The following is a 15,480-nucleotide window of genomic DNA, read 5'->3' on the forward strand; positions in this document are numbered from 1 at the left end:
CAATGGTAAACCACTCCTGTATTCTGCCAAGAAAACCACATAGCTCTGTGGTTGCCAAGAGTTGACACCAATTCAACGGCACAATCAAATCAAACCACGATGGTGAAGACTAGGCTTTGTACAAGAATTAGATCCTTGGAGTTGCAACTAGAAAGCAAGTTACAGGAAAGCTAGCAGGCTTATAAAGATGTCCCAGTTTTAGGTGAAAGGATAAATACCATAATTTGGGCAATGGGCAATTGTTGATTATGCAGTAATATATAGAATGCTGCCTTTGATATTTTGCATATATGTTAACTAAACAGGCCAGGGCAGGTGGCAGTAGCTAGGCTCCAAATTAGGGAAGTAGAATTTCAACAACTTTCCTGCTGCCAGATTTGGATTACTTACTGCATCCCTTGAGCCTCGTCAAAGATGCAGTGGCGTCTATTTTTTGTCAGTGCCTATGGGCCTAGCCATCCCAGCATATTAACTTATACATTCATGGAGTCTGGACATATGGTTAGCCTACATGTGATAAATTTAAAATAGTCTCACTGTTCCCTACAGCCATGAGCTTCCTGTATGGGATTGCACACAAGTATGCAATTCCCTGCAGGCATGTGAAGAATAACCAACCCACACACACCCCACCTGCTATTTCTAGAATATGTAGATTGGTTTTCAGAGTCCACAGTGGGTAGGACTTCAGTGGTAAGATAATAGCATTAAGGTATTAAAGTACTTCATACTTTATATTCCACTGTCATTCATTCTTCCTAATGGTGAAGTTAGTACTTTCATATCTATTATTTGGTCAACAAAACTAGGCCACCCCTAGACAGTTAGTGATTTCTGCACACTCTTGGATGTTCTGGTTATACAGAAAAGTTTTTGGTTTTTTTTTTAAGCTAAAAAAAAAGCAGGAGCCAAAGGCTGCTGAAAGTGTTAGGCGGGCAGGGGTGTGGAAGAGACTGCTTATGGAGGGCAGGAGAAGAGACAGAGACCAGATCAAAAAGGTTCCCCATATAGGACAGGGATTTGAGGAGGAATCTTTTCCAAAGCTCCCCTCTCCCACCTTGTTTACCCCCCTATATACTAATGAAGACCTAGCTCAGAACTTTTTAGCAATCTAGGGCAGAATAGAAGGTTTGGGTGTTTTCTTTCCCTCTCTTGGAACCTTTGTCCTCCATGCAGGCTTGGAGGGCTGCTCAACTTTGGCCCTCCTGCACATGTTAGCCTACAACTCCCATAATCCCTGGCAATTGGCCACTGGCTGAGGCTTATGGGAGTTGTAGTCCAAAAACAGCAGGGGGGGGCAAAGTTGAGCACGCCTGGTAGGGCTACAACAGTTTGCCACATCTATCTAGTTATGGATATGAATTTCTTTCCTACAGTCTGCTTTCTTGGACATCAAACTCTCAACTGCCTTTGTCCATTCAATGTTTAAACAGCTGATTAATGAAAGTCAAAATAAATTGCAGCTGATTAAACAAGCACCCCTAAATGTATGTGGTTTTCAGTATGTAATCTGGATGTTTTACAGAAGCATTTGACACCTGAGTATGCACAGTTCCAGGCATAACATTTGAGGACGCAGGTAAATCAGCAGCCCATGTACTTAACATGTTCAAGTTCAGACTCACTTGAAAAAGCACCTTCTTGCAGAAGGCTTTGTTTGTATAGTGAAAAATCTGTCCTTAATAAATAACTTCTCAGCTGGTATAGGTGGTCACCCAACATGGGTTACATCCCCCACGTGCTCTAGGAGGCAGGAAATAAAATTGAAGATCCTAATAAACCAACCTGTGGGCAGATCCCCTCAGTCTCATTTCCTGCCTCTGCTCCAGAGAGACACACTCGCTACAGTTTGTTCTTGTGTTCAGGTTTTTCTCTTCTTTCCCTTCAGCCCCTACTCTGCAATGAGTCCTTCCCAGACAATAGATCCAGCCTAGGCATTGTTCCCACCCATGGTTGTGTGCTATGGTATGTCCCACGTTGGGTGACCAACACCAGCTGAGAAGGAAACATTGGTACTCATCGTGAAGGTTTCTTTTGGCTGGTGCAGAAGAGGTCACCCAAGGCCTGCCCAGGGTTTTTTTCTTGTAGGCTGGATCTACTGCCCAGCGAGGGGCATATTTGTCCTCCTTCCTCATGCTTCAGTCTTTTGTCCCCCTAAATTTTTATCTTGTTTTTTGGTCTTCCTGAGCTAGAGCTGTTCAAGTAACAGAGGATCCACCCAATTAGGATCTTCAATTAATTCTATTTCCTGCCTCCTGGAGCACAGGGACGTAACCCATGTTGGGTGACCTCTCCTACACCAGCCAGAAGAAACCTTCACGGTGAGTACCAATGTTCCTTTCTTTCCTGCCTCTAGCTAGGCCTCTCTCTCCCACCTTCTATAGTAACAGGTTGGGTGGCTCTCCATTCCCTTCACTCTGTGCCATTAGCACACACAATGCAGTTAAATAAAGCAGTGGATGGGTGATCATCCCACAAGAATTTGTGAATACCCGGAAACCGACTGAAAGATTTCTCTGCAACATATTAGTATGTAAGTCACAAAACATCTAATTCATACTTAGATGTGTAGGATCTTACCAAGAATAGAGATGTGGTGTAGAAAATGTTCCATTTCTAAAATGTCATTGGCTAACATCCAGACTAGCATTGCACACATGCAGCAGTGCAAGGTCCAGTCTACTACTGCATAGTCCCTTGAGCAACAGTGCAGGAGTTTGTGCTGCTGCACATATGCAATGCTAGTCCAGATGTTCAGCTATTTCAAAGTTGTAATTAATGTTTTGTAGGTGATCATCCCTAGGAAGTGGGCGAGGGAGGTACATATGGTTTATTGATGTATTGAGTATTCCAGCAAAAGTTTCCTCATAGCTTTAACCCATGAAGTGTCTTTAGTTATCTTCCCTCAAACATTTCAGTTCAACTACTTGAACTTTTGCAAAAGTTTCATTGTGTGGCAATTTTTGAAAAAAGTAGTGAGAGTTTGATGCACGAGAGAAATCTACATGAGAAAGTTTCCCAACTCAAACTTCCCTAGAAGACTCACATCTCTGGCCATGAATCTTATGGGATGGCCTTGGCAAGTCTTAAGAACTTCATTACTTTGCTAGATTAGATAAGGCCCACCAGGACCAGCATGCTATTTGAAACAAGTAGGGCAGGACGGCAATAGACCTCCCTTGTGCTTCTCCCACACCCAGCTAGTGGTAAAGGTATAATACCTGAACATAAAAACTTCATTCAGTTATTCAAAAGTCCCAAAACATAACACATTAATGCTATCTAAGCCAACAGCCATTATGACATCTTAGACTCCTCCTACAACCTGACATGAAAGAGAGAGGGTTAAGCTGAAGATAAAATAGGCAGAAAATATCTTCATTTTAGTTTCTAGCCTGCTGGGTAATTCCATTAAAAGAGAGACACCAAAACAATGCACACATAGTTAATAAGCCATTTTATTTTTGTCCTGTGCTCACACGCTCACACTTTCTCTCCTCTCCCCAACAGGTCATAGAAACCATTCAAAATAAAATCTCTTAAGGAAAAAATAAATTAACACATGCACACATCAGGGCTCCACATCCTAACCACTCAGCAACCCAGCTGCAGCTCCAACATGTTTTGTGCTTCAAGTTTCATGCTGTTGAACCGCAGGAGCAAGAGATGGGAAGATACTCAACATTCGTTCACTTCCCACCCACTCTAGTCTTCCCCTACAATAAATCATGGCCTTGAGAAAACAATATTGTGGAACACCTGGTTGCAAAGTCTGCCCTCTACCACAAACAGTGCTTCATACCCCTTCAACCCTCTGAAGGATGCCCATTTCAGTGCTACACCCGCACACACCATCACATACACAGGACTGACTGGCTGGGAAAAACCAAAGCCATTTAGCTCAATTGCTGGTAAGGTCAGTAATACTCCCAGCTGTGCTATACTGCAAGTTAACAGCCTCGAGGATTGCCTCGGAGCTTGAGGCCAGCTGTGTTCAAGGCACTACCCTCACCCTTCGCCTTATTTTTTTTTCTAAAGGGGGGAGGAAGGGGAAAGAAGTTGGAATGACACCCAAGAACAGAAGGGAAGCCAGCTGTGGAACCACGCAGTTAATTCTTTATGTCAGAAAGAACTTTCAGCAGCCTTAAATCACCTGAGGGAAACATCTCCCTTTCTTACATGCGTACTACGAATTCATCCTACAGCCCTACATGGGGGGCAGGGAAAGACACAGAAGCACAGTGCTCTGGAAAAAATAAAATAAGAGTGCCCATTAAGATGGGGATTCTCCATAGATGTTCATTCTCTCTATGCAACATGCCCACTTCATGGGAGCAAAACCCATTGTGCTGTAGACCAAGTGGTGGTGACCACATATACCAGACCCCCAACACACATTTTGAAGCCTCAACTGGGTGAGGGGGCAGGCTTCACATCTGGCCCACACACATTTTTACTCAAAGAAGTCTCCAAGTCAGTGGGAAAGATGGCATTATAGCATGCAGTTTACTGTGCGCCATCTTGTTTGAATGCATCTTGGTGGTGGCCCAGCATGATACTGGCTTCTTGGTGTGGGCAGTGACATGCTTAGTGAGTTTTTAGTTGGTGAAGATAGGGGTAGTGGGAAGATGTGTCACCATATTTGTTCTATTAACCCTTTCCAGTCCTACCTTCACACCATTTATGGCAGATGCTTAAGTCCTAGTAGAAAGACTGTACTTTTAACTCCTTTAGTAAAAAATTTTCTCCCAAGCTGAAAAGGGTTAAAACATATTTGCTCTTATCCCCTAAATAAAATACCATTTTGTGTGTTCCACCTGGATTTGCACACATATACATAACTAGGGACATTGGCTAACTGGGATTTGGTTATATTTTCCAATTGCACAGAACCGATGTCAAAACTGGTTCTGAAAAAAACCAGCTACCTGAAATATCCAAGTTTTGGAAGTTCAAAGAAAAAAATGTTCTCTTAAGCTTGCTCAGTCTGTCCACTTAAACCTCTTTTCCTTTTATCTAAAAAATAATAATAAATCCAGCTTAACACATTTCAACTTTTCTACCCTCTGCTGAGACTCAACCCCCCCCTCCCCAAACAAACATTATGCCAGCTAGTTCCCCTTCCCCCCCACCCCAATGTTCAACAATGGGTTTCAGGCTGCTGGGGGGCTCAGGTCTTTCCCAACATGCTTTGCCATTCTGCCCCTCAAGGCGTGCAGGCCCCCTGCCCAGCAGTCTGCTCCTATACACTGACTGGCAGCTATCATGGTTTGAGAAGATATATTGGATAAGAAGGCTTGAAAGTTCCTTCAAATTCTTCGGGGCTCAGCCCTTCTCCAGGATGTAGTTTCAGTGAGTTTTGCACTCTCCTGCCAACATTCATCATCTCTCACTTCCTTCTATCTTTCTGTTTCCTCTCTTGCCGCCTGCCCTGCTGGTCAGCAAGGGAACGTGGTATTAGGATAACGCTGCCATCGCTGGCATACTGTAGGGCATACTGATTCGGGGAGTAGGGCTGACCATTCTCATCGCGCAAGCGGCCAAACACTTCCTGGTACAGGCTCTGCACTTTTTGCTTCATCTGGCGGATGGACCTGAGGAATTCCACCTTCTCCCTGAGCAGCTTCGACTTGTCTCTCTGCAAGTCCTCCACATCCCGTTCCAGGTTGAGGATAGTGTCTAGCTTTCTCTTACGGCAGTTCTGGGCAGCCATCTTGTTCTTACCTCGCCTCCGGATGTCCCTGATGAGACTAAGCTGGGCCTCACTCAATTGGTACTTGGACAAGAGTTCATTGAATTCCTCCACAGGGAGGTTGATGATTTTCTCATTGGGGAAAGGGATCTTCATGGCTCGGGCCCGGTGCTCATCTCTGCTCATCTGCTTATCCAGGAAGTCTGCCTGCTTATCCTTGGCACTCTTCTTCCCCATGCTGGCTGGCTGGGGCTCATCGGTGTCTAAGGTCCTGGGGGCCATATTGTAGGTGTGGTTGTGACCCACATGCTCCAGGTAAGGCAGATAATGCAACTGAGAAGGGTTCTGGTAGCTCATGCGACAGAACTTATTGTACTCTGGCTGGTACCCAACAGCCCCTTCTGCATCTTCAAAGTCCACATTTTCAGAGTCTGAGTTGTAGCCTACAGCACCTTCCTCGGAAAAGGATGAAGAGGCTGAAGAGGATGATGACGATGATGCTTCTGAGCTGCTGAGAGAAGCAGGGCTGTGGCTAGAGTCCAAGGAGAGCCCAGAGTCTGAATCAAACTCCTCCTCCAGACGGGAGGCTTGCACTGGGTTGAAACCTTCTTCAATAGCCAAGTCCATCAAACTAATCTCATCTAGCATGGCTTCATCCAGGAGACCTCCAAGAGGATCTGGTAGGTCAGGCCCAGATGTCTCATTCACGGTGCCATTTAGTTGGGGAGGGAAGAAAATCCCACTCAGGTTGGTAGAGCCAAATGTGGTGTTGAAACCAGTGGAGTTGTCGGGAACCAGCTGCAACAAGCTGCCAGCCGCTGAGGGGCTCTCAATTTCAGAGCTGAACAGGGAAGGGAAGTCCTGTGTACAGCCGCCCAGCGACGCCTGATGCAGGCTGACATTCTGGTTGATGGGGGTAGATGGGGCAAGGCTAAAGTTGGCCGTCAGGATGTCTCCACCTGTGCTGTTGTACAGGGTTTCTGTAGCTGCTGTGCTGTTCACCTCCATACCCTGAAAGGAACAGAAATGTTTCAGACTCCAGAAGAGCCGTTTTGCCTAGACTATCCGCCTCCTTCAGACAAAGGCCCAAAAAGCAAGGCCCCAAAAGGTGGCCTCAAAAGAGAGCACAAAAAAATCAAACACCTCATGTTCCAAGTACAGCATTCTGGAAGCTTAAGTAAATTAGTCAATGGAACTTGCTTCCCTTCCACTTGAATGCAGTAAGGAATTGTGACATGGGTCCCATTGTACAAACATGTCAGAAAATCTAAACCTTGTTCTTTGATTTAAAAACAACATGCTGACTGACACTTGCCCTCCATCTACTGATAAAACTACAACCAGGCCTGCCTGGACACTATCAACTCAGGCTATGTTACTGCAGCAGGGAAATGCTTGACTAACGAGAAGGTTGCTGGTTCGAATCCCTGCTGGTATGTTTCCCAGACTGTGGGAAACACCTATATCGGGCCGTAGCAATATAGGAAGATGCTGAAAGGTATCATCTCCTACTGTGCAGGAGGCGGCAATGGTAAACCCCACCTGTATTCCACCAAAGACAACCACAGGGCTCTGTGGACAACAGGAGTCAAAATCAACTTGATGGCACACTTTAACTTCCATATCAATTCAGGGTATCTGCATTCTGCCCAGTTCTTTTCCCCTTCCAGCCACCTAGTGCTTGGCTAAATATGTCAAGTTCCAGATAGAAAGAGAGGACAAGTTTCTCCCATATACGGGAAATGCTCCAAGAACTCATTTTCTCTAGTACTGAAAACAGGAGAGTACACAGCAGTATAGAGAATATACAAATTCTGCCGTGGTATATAAAATGATTTACTTTGCTGGCGGGGTGTGTGTGTGTGTGTGTGTGTGTGTGTGTGTGTGTGTGTGTGTGTGTGTGTGTTGGCACTGGGGAAAGGACTGAACTAGATGGCCTTTTGGGCCCTTCCAGCTCTGCAGTTCTATTTCCCGCTGGCAACAAATGACTCGTAGGGCAGCTGCAGTCTTTTCTATACTCCTGTCTTTTGCTATAGGAAAGATGCTAGTGGAAGCTGGGAGAGTAATCTTTTAAAGCAAGCTAAATGTGTCTCAAATGTGTCGACTTCACATTTGCCAGGCCTGGAGCAAAGTTGGGAATGGGTTGAGCTTTGGCCCAAATCAATCAAACATGTAGTAAGATCCAACATTTTAACAGGCAAAAGGATTGCTGGAACAACACTCCTAGGCCTGCATGGCTTACATGATGCAGGTGCAAGCAAGAGGGAGAGAAACAAGGAGAACCCGACAGAGAAAAGCAGCAGCAGGGGACCCAGAAAAGGGCAACATATCGAGAGAAGCCAGCTCTCCTCACCTGCGTTTCCATGATAGACATGAGGTCCTGCCACTGCTGCTCCAGATCAAAGGGCAACTCTGTCTCAGTCAGAAGAGGAGACAGGAGCCCATCTGGGACAACAGAAGGTCCACTCTCACTAGGCACAGCTTCGGTTAGGCTGGGGGCATCTGCAGCTGGAAACTGAAAGCAAAGGAAAGTTAAATTATCATTGGGCTCAAGACTGTGAGGGGTCAGATCAGCAACGCATCACTCCCTCCTCTCTCTGCATTAGCTTTGATAGATCGACCTGAGTCTCTGGCTCAGCCTGTGGCTGCCATCCCCGTTTCCAAGGTTCTCTGCATTCAAAACACAAGGGGCTTTAAAGCATGCCGGGGGTGGGGGGGTAAGAAGGCAGCACTCTGGTTACCTCCCTTTCCTGTTAATCTACCTGGCCCCATGCCTGGAACAAGATCAAGCTTCTTTCTTGATTTGGAAAGGCTTCCTTTGCAAAGCTTGCAAACGCCAGCACTGTACGGCAAATAGAGCCCTAGGTTGTGCTGTGGCCGACCCAGGATCAGCTCGCTGGTTGGCTTTAGAAATTTCCTCATCCCAAAGCCTAACCTACCTTACAAGGTTATTGCAAGGACATAAGATGAAAGATTGTCAAAGTCCATGTATAAACTGTACATTTTTACAGAAGGGACAAATGGTGGCAATGCCAAGTAGTCAATCTTCCCTTTTTCCAGGGCCCGCCACACACACACACCTACCTCCGAATTCTCCCCAAAGGGAAATGTGGCCTCCAGCAGCCTAAGGCACTCTTCCAAGGACAAGGCTGTCTGGTCCTCCACACCAGGCACCTGGAAGGGGACAAAGAATTCAACAGCTGTTATTTCACCTAAGGCTGCTCATGAAGGTCATCTAGACCAGAGATTCTCAACTTTGGGTCCCCAGATGTTATTGGACTTTACCTCCCATAATCCCCAACCAAAGGCCACTGGGGAGGGGGCTTATGGGAGTTGAAGTCCAATAACATCTGGAGAACCAGTATTGAGAATCCCTGATCTATACCACTGACCTTCAACTTTTTCAAACCCAAGATCACCATTAGCCCCAACCTGCAACAGGAACTCAATGTAATTTTTTATTAACTATAAAATGCCCATCTATCTCTCCCCCTATTTTCTTCTCAATTTAAAAAAGGCATTAATGCTAACCTGCAGACCTGCTAACCTTAGACTGAGGTACAAACCCAGTTGTGAGCCATGACCCACCAGTTAGAAAGCAATGATCTAGTCCAATTCATGGCCCAAGAGAAGGACTTTCTGCTCAATACCAAACAGACCTGGCCAAGTGGCACCATTTGTAATAGCTCATCTCAACAACCAGTAGGGGTCTGACAGGGATTCGAACATCTCGTCCCTGTTCCACACTCCATGTCCCATTACACCTAGTTGTCTGATGCCCCCTCTATTTTATCCCAGTTCAAATCAAAAGCTATAATCAAGATACAGCACCACATATAGGCAGCATTTACTCAGATGAGAATTCTCTTGGTGCAGAATTGGCTGCTGTCCACAAGAAGAGCACCGTTTTTAGTGGCAGCTTCCACAAGAATGGCTTAACAGCAGTGTTAATATGAGGTGGGCCTGTCCACACCCTAAACCTGTCCCAAGCCAGTCACTTTCCTTGCAAGGGCTGGGATGCTGGCAACCACCACACACAGTATTATAGGGAACCGCAGCAGCTGGTTGAAGAGGGTCTGGAGACTCATCAGCCCCAACTGCTGCTGCTGCTCTCAAAGCCACCCAGTGAATCAAGATCATATTCATTTGTTCTGATAAGTTACCACAGGCTATTCTGAAGGCTCAAGGTGGATTAAATACAAAGGGGATGCTAATATAACAAAAAGTCATAATAAAGAAACCCTGATAAGTAGAACAGACTTAAAAGCAACTGGCAATCAAGGCATGGGAGGCAGCCTGATTCTCAAAGAAAGGAGATATGAAGAAACCAGGACCCTGGAAAGACCAGTGCATAGTGGCGAGAAACTCAAGATGAGGCCATAGCTCAGTGACAGAGCATCTGCTTTGCACTTCGAAGGTCCAAGGTTCAATCCCTGACAATCTCCAGTTAGGGCTGGGCAAGACTCCTGCCTGAAACCTTCAAGAGCTGCTGCCAGTCAGGGCAGACAATACTGAGCTAGATGAACCAGTGGTCGGACTCAGTAGAAGGCAGCCTTCTATGTTCCTATAAGCAGCAAGGATATGAAGGGGTGTGTAAGCAGGAGACAAGAGAACACAGACCAATGCCTTTAGCAGAGGCACCCAAATGCAACCAAACATCAATGTACCTAAATGCAGTAGCAGAGGGAAGAAGCCCTGCTTGCTTTCTGGACAGGAACAGCAACACTGTTTCAGGGCCAATTCTCTTTAGGGCTGCGTTTGTACTTGGCTTAAGAAGCGAGGACGTTCTCCAGCATCACAGCCTGCCCTCACTTTTCCCCTTGAGACAAGAATGTTTCGCTTCAAGGCCTACCCAAGCATGCAGCCAATCAGAGGCAAAGGGAGATTTCCCCCCTCTTATCTATTGGACTGTTATGGAGGCCAACCCCATCATGCTGGAAAAGAAAGCATTCTTAGTCCACCAGGAGCATGTTTTACCTGTGCAGGGAAGCTCTCCCCTGTTTCGCCATCCACTAGCAAGGCCCTGTCAGCGGCGTCGCCCCCTCTGCTCCTCCAGCCATCCCCACACTCCTGCCCATTACTCGGTTCTTTGTCCACTTCGTTGTCCTTCTGGCGGTGGCTATAGTCAAAAATCTCACGCCCAGCTCCAAGGTCGATATCCTGTCTCCAAAGGATGTCAATTAAATCAATGTCCTAAGGGGGGAGGAGGGAGAAAGTGGGGGGGAAGACTTATTTTCAACACTCGACACTTCACCCCCCTGCAAAGCCCATAGCAGAAACACCTCCACCCAAGACAGCTTCAGCCTCTCTGTGAAGTACAGCCCAGACCACCACCTGACCCTACTCACCTCCAAGGGCTGTCCTTCCTTCTGAATGGGGCTCAGCCCCACCTCTCCGGCTTCTTTTCCGGACCGCCCACACTGTCTTGGGGCTCCAGACCCCTTCCCCCCACCTACAGCCATTCTGCACTGGGAGCTGGCCAAGAGCGGCTCTGCAAAGAGGCTGCTCCGGGGCACAGACCAGGAACTCCATGAACAGCAACCAAGCTGTCTCCTCCTCACTGCCCATGCTACGCAGCAGTGCTCTCTCTGTCCAGGCAGGAGGGAGTCTGCAGCTTTAACAGCTCAGACGGCGGCTGGCTGGCTGGGCGAGGGAGGGAGCGAGCTCGAGCGAGCAAGCGAGGGCCAATTGTTATTCTGGATTGCTGCTCCATAGCGGGCTTGCATCAGCCTGTGGTGCCATTCTGGGTATTTGCATAAAGGGGTGGGGAATCTCTGCATTTTCAGCCACCTGATGCAACTCGAGAACCCGGCTTGCCATGCGTGCTATGCCTTGCCAGCTCCCTCCGCTCCAGACAGCAGAGCCGCCTGCTTAACCCAGTCCTCCAAACTGAAAGCTCTCACCCCGCTGAACACACCCTAAGCGGTCTGGTCTGCCTTCTCCCAACCGCAAAGCAGCGATCACCCCCACCCCGCTCCAGACACGTTCTTTCCTTTGGAATGCCAGCCCCACTCTTCCGACAGCCCCTCCCCCCGTACAACATCCTGCAGGACAGGCCTCTCCCAAAGCTGATCCACCCTCACCCACCCCCAGAGGCAGACGATATTTATTCGCGCAATGCAGGAGTGTGTTCCTTTCGTCCAAGCCCAGCCCTGGAACTGCCAACCATGCAGTGATGCCTCCCCGCCCCGTGGCACAGGCAGAGGTTCTTTTCACGTTACAAGCAATCCTGCATTCGGACTGTCAGCGGCCTATACTTAGGACTCCACCCCTTCGCTTCCCCAGTTCTCACAGAAAACCAATGCTCTCCCTTCTCCAAAGTATCATCCTACCCTGCATCAAACATAGGCAGCAAAGGGACCCAGAATGTGGGACACCAGATGTACCTGTTTTAAGTTGCTAACTCTTTCTCCAGGCATGAAGTGCTCCCCTATTTCAGAACACTATAGTGCTACAGAACACACATCAGAACTCCATGATCAGTTTTCCTGCTCCCTTCACCATCACCTTGGAGCATTTGGGTGGTCCAGCTGTCTCTGACCCAAGGTAACACACTTCTACCCTACCAAACCCCAGTGTAGCCCTCACTCAGGTCAAATCTCTCAGGACTGCTTTAGTCTCTTCCGCCACTGCTAGCTCCTCTGGACCCTCAGCATCCCCACCCCAGAAGATCCATGTGTTATCCAGGGCCTAACTGATCAAGAAACACATTGGTGCCACCTCCCCTTCTTTCTGTAGCCCATTTCTCTCCCCTCCCTGCAAACACACATTTTGGTATTCACCCTAATGGCTTCAGACATCTTTCCCCACCTCCACCGCCTTCCTCCTCGGAGCATCTGATCCAGATGGATGTCTCAACAAAGGAGCACTTGGCCATTCCCCCGTTGCCCTGCAGCCTATCCCTCATCACCAAAAAATACCCATTAAAGTGAGGGACAAGATGAATATCTTATGCTACCTACATTAGCTTGCTTATGTCTTGGGGTGATGTGATGGAGGGAGCAAAAACCCTCCCTCCACGGCCTGATTATTGAGGTACCCATCTCTGCAAGCTGCACTACCCATGGTCTAATGGACCAGCGTACCCATACAGTTGAGAGGCTTCCTTACTCTCCACTACCACCACTCCAGCATCTCAGCAGCCTGTTTCTTTTCACAAGTCTGTCTATATTAAAACTCTGCCCATCTTCCTTCACCTTTCTTCAGTGGGAACACACTATTCCTTCCATAACATTAGCACAAGGTATCCCCAGAAATTAAGAACTCGACACACTACACTCCAATCTTGCACGATAAACGTTTTCTTCAGGAATGGATGGGTCAGGACATTCCTCTCACCCTCCACTTTCCCCTTCTCTCCCAGTCTCTCCCTTCATCAAGTATTGCACACCTTCGTCCACTGCAGCTCCTTAAGATACATGGAAAGAGATTGGGCCTGGTCTAGCTCAAAGCAAGCAGCAGGCAGGGTGAGAAAAGGGTTAAAGGGAAGGGATACCTTTCTCATGTCCCCAGCTGCTGCTCCCAGAGCTGTCCACCCAGATCATGGTCTATGTAGAGCGCAAATTCCGGGCAGGCAGAGCTGGGTGACCCAAGCAGGGTGCCGGACAGACATCTCTGGTTTCAGTTAGCAGTTGCGCTTTTTTTGGCAGGCTTGTGAGCTGCCCCCGAGATGTTTGGAAGCCCCCCTCCTTTCCAGCATGTGACCCACAGGTGCTGTGCTATAGCCAGCCCTCCTCCCTCCACCCCCCCCTCCCCAGCATGAGATCCAATCCTCTGCTCTCCTCGGCTTGTCGCTTAGAGAGGAGTTCCGGCGAGTCCCCACCCCCTGCTCAATGCCCAAGCTGCAGAGATGGAATCCCCACCCCATGTGCCGTGTTGAGGCTGCAGCGAGACTGAGACAACACCTCCCCCCCACCCCCGCTCCACACACACACACACCACACGCGCGCGCGCCTGTTACCTAGGCTGCAGCCGGAGCCAATCCCCTCCCCCAGGTCACCGCGGAGGATGCAGAGGGAGCCAGGCTCCGCCCTGTGCTGGTTACCTAGGCTGCAGAAAGAGCCAATCCCATGCCTCAGGTCCCTGCTGAGGATGCGGGGACAGGGCTCCTCCTCGCACGCGTCACTTAGGATGCGAAGGGGGGAGCCAATTGCTTCTCATCGCTTCCACCCCGCCCAGGTCGCCCTGGGAGCTGCAGCAGCAGCGTTTGGGCCTCTGTCTCCTTGAGAAGCTCCCACGCCAAGATGCCCCACCCAAGCCAGGCAGAGATGCCTGCGTTGGTGCAGGGGGAGCATCGGAGAGAGGGCTTCCCGACACATCCCTTCAACCTCACTACAACAGCAGCCTTGCCCAGGATAATTGTTCTCTTTCTTGTCCCTAGAGGTTACCGAAGTTCCCTCTTCCCCATCGACCCAGATTTCATCCACTTTTTAAGGCGGCAGCAGCAGGAGGAAATCTGGAAGGAGAGGGTTTTCCAGGCCAGGCTGGGTAAAGTGATTTGCATCCTGTGCACAGGCGGGAGGTGAAAAGGTACCCCAGAAGGAGTTTTCCAGCCCCTGCCATTAGGGGTAGGAGGGTTGGAAGGGCTGGGTTGGAGGATTTTTTCCAGATCCAACAGCTGTCATACTGAGATTTCAGTTGTACTTAGAACTTCAGGAAAGGGGGGAGAGAAATGGAAGAATAGAATCTCCCAGCCTCACCCTACTGTGCCCCACCCCACTCCAAAATTCAACTTCACCCCTCTCATAAGCAACTTGGACTGCTTACGGTTGGCACAAGCATTCAACCTCCAAAAGAAAAATGGGCTTGTCCTAAGTGTTGAGGAGAGAAAAACACATGCAAGGAATCATAGGGAAATGGGGAAACAATTTTCTGGCAGATGGCAATGTAGCAGCATAATCAAAGAGAACTAACTATGGAGAGGAGAGCTGGTCTTGTGGTAGCAAGCATGACTTGTCCCCTTAGCTAAGCAGGTTCCATCCTGGTTAGGATGAATGGGATGATGTGTGAGCACTGTAAGATATTCCCATTGTGGATGGAACCACTCCGTTCTCTCCCTGGCATCTCCAAGATAGGGCTGAGAGAGATTCCTGTCTGCAACCTTGGAGAAGCCGCTGCCACAGTCTGTTTGGACAATACTGAGCTAGATGGACCTATGGTCTGACTCAGTATATGGCAGCTTCCTATGCTCCTTCTGTAACTGGGATGGAATGGGCACAAAAGCAGGAGAGCAACTGCTGGTCAAATCAGAAGCTGTATAGAGCAGAACAGGCATGTTCATCTGCTCAAACGTATGTAAACATATGGCAGTAATACCAAGTATTTCACTTGCTTAGCTTTTAATTCACCTCATTATGGGCAGGGGGGTGAAGAAGAGTTGGACTGACCCCATAAAGTTCTTAGGCTTCTGAATACTCTTTGTAGACAAGTCACTCTGCACCAAAAATGGCACCTTAAACACATGAAGCAAATTTACCTAATTATCTAATTGTAGCAAAAGGAAGAGGGGAAATGTGATTTTACCAGGCATTGCACCACCACTGCAAACAAAAATAATCTCCCAAAATCTTAGCTTGGTTCAATGGCTCACATTTTGTGAAGCGCCCTGCTGATCCAAGAGTGGTACATGTGTGCTGGTTCTGTGCTGCTAGCAAACATCGAGAGGCTACTAAGCTGGCAAGATGGCTACTAAAGATTGCATCCTCACTGTAGAGTCACTTTTTCCATTGTGACTGATGAGAGAAGCATCACTACAGCAAGGAGACAATCCTTAGTAGGCACAGGGCTTC

The 15,480-nt window shown here is 48.1% G+C and overlaps 1 protein-coding gene across 10 annotated transcripts in view; it reads right to left on the reverse strand.

The window, feature by feature from the left end:
* Positions 1 to 3,440: 3,440 nt before the first annotated feature.
* Positions 3,441 to 15,480, reverse strand: part of NFE2L1 (NFE2 like bZIP transcription factor 1) — a 50,745-nt gene continuing 38,705 nt past the window's right edge. For 8 of the 10 annotated variants that reach the window (XM_053263977.1, XM_053263978.1, XM_053263974.1 and 5 more), the window contains 4 exons: positions 10,670 to 10,885; positions 8,777 to 8,866; positions 8,046 to 8,207; positions 3,441 to 6,703 (listed from right to left, as the gene is read on the reverse strand). In XM_053263977.1, coding sequence (XP_053119952.1) covers positions 5,390 to 6,703; positions 8,046 to 8,207; positions 8,777 to 8,866; positions 10,670 to 10,885 — 1,782 coding nt within the window. In that variant the 3' untranslated portion in view covers positions 3,441 to 5,389. Of the gene's footprint in view, positions 6,704 to 8,045; positions 8,208 to 8,776; positions 8,867 to 10,669; positions 10,886 to 11,040; positions 11,649 to 13,187; positions 13,413 to 15,480 lie in introns of those variants that run through there. The other 2 variants (XM_053263984.1, XM_053263983.1) reach the window with 2 other exon arrangements.

Source organism: Hemicordylus capensis, chromosome 6, assembly GCF_027244095.1.
Source record: "Hemicordylus capensis ecotype Gifberg chromosome 6, rHemCap1.1.pri, whole genome shotgun sequence".
Taxonomy (NCBI): Eukaryota; Metazoa; Chordata; class Lepidosauria; order Squamata; family Cordylidae; genus Hemicordylus; species Hemicordylus capensis.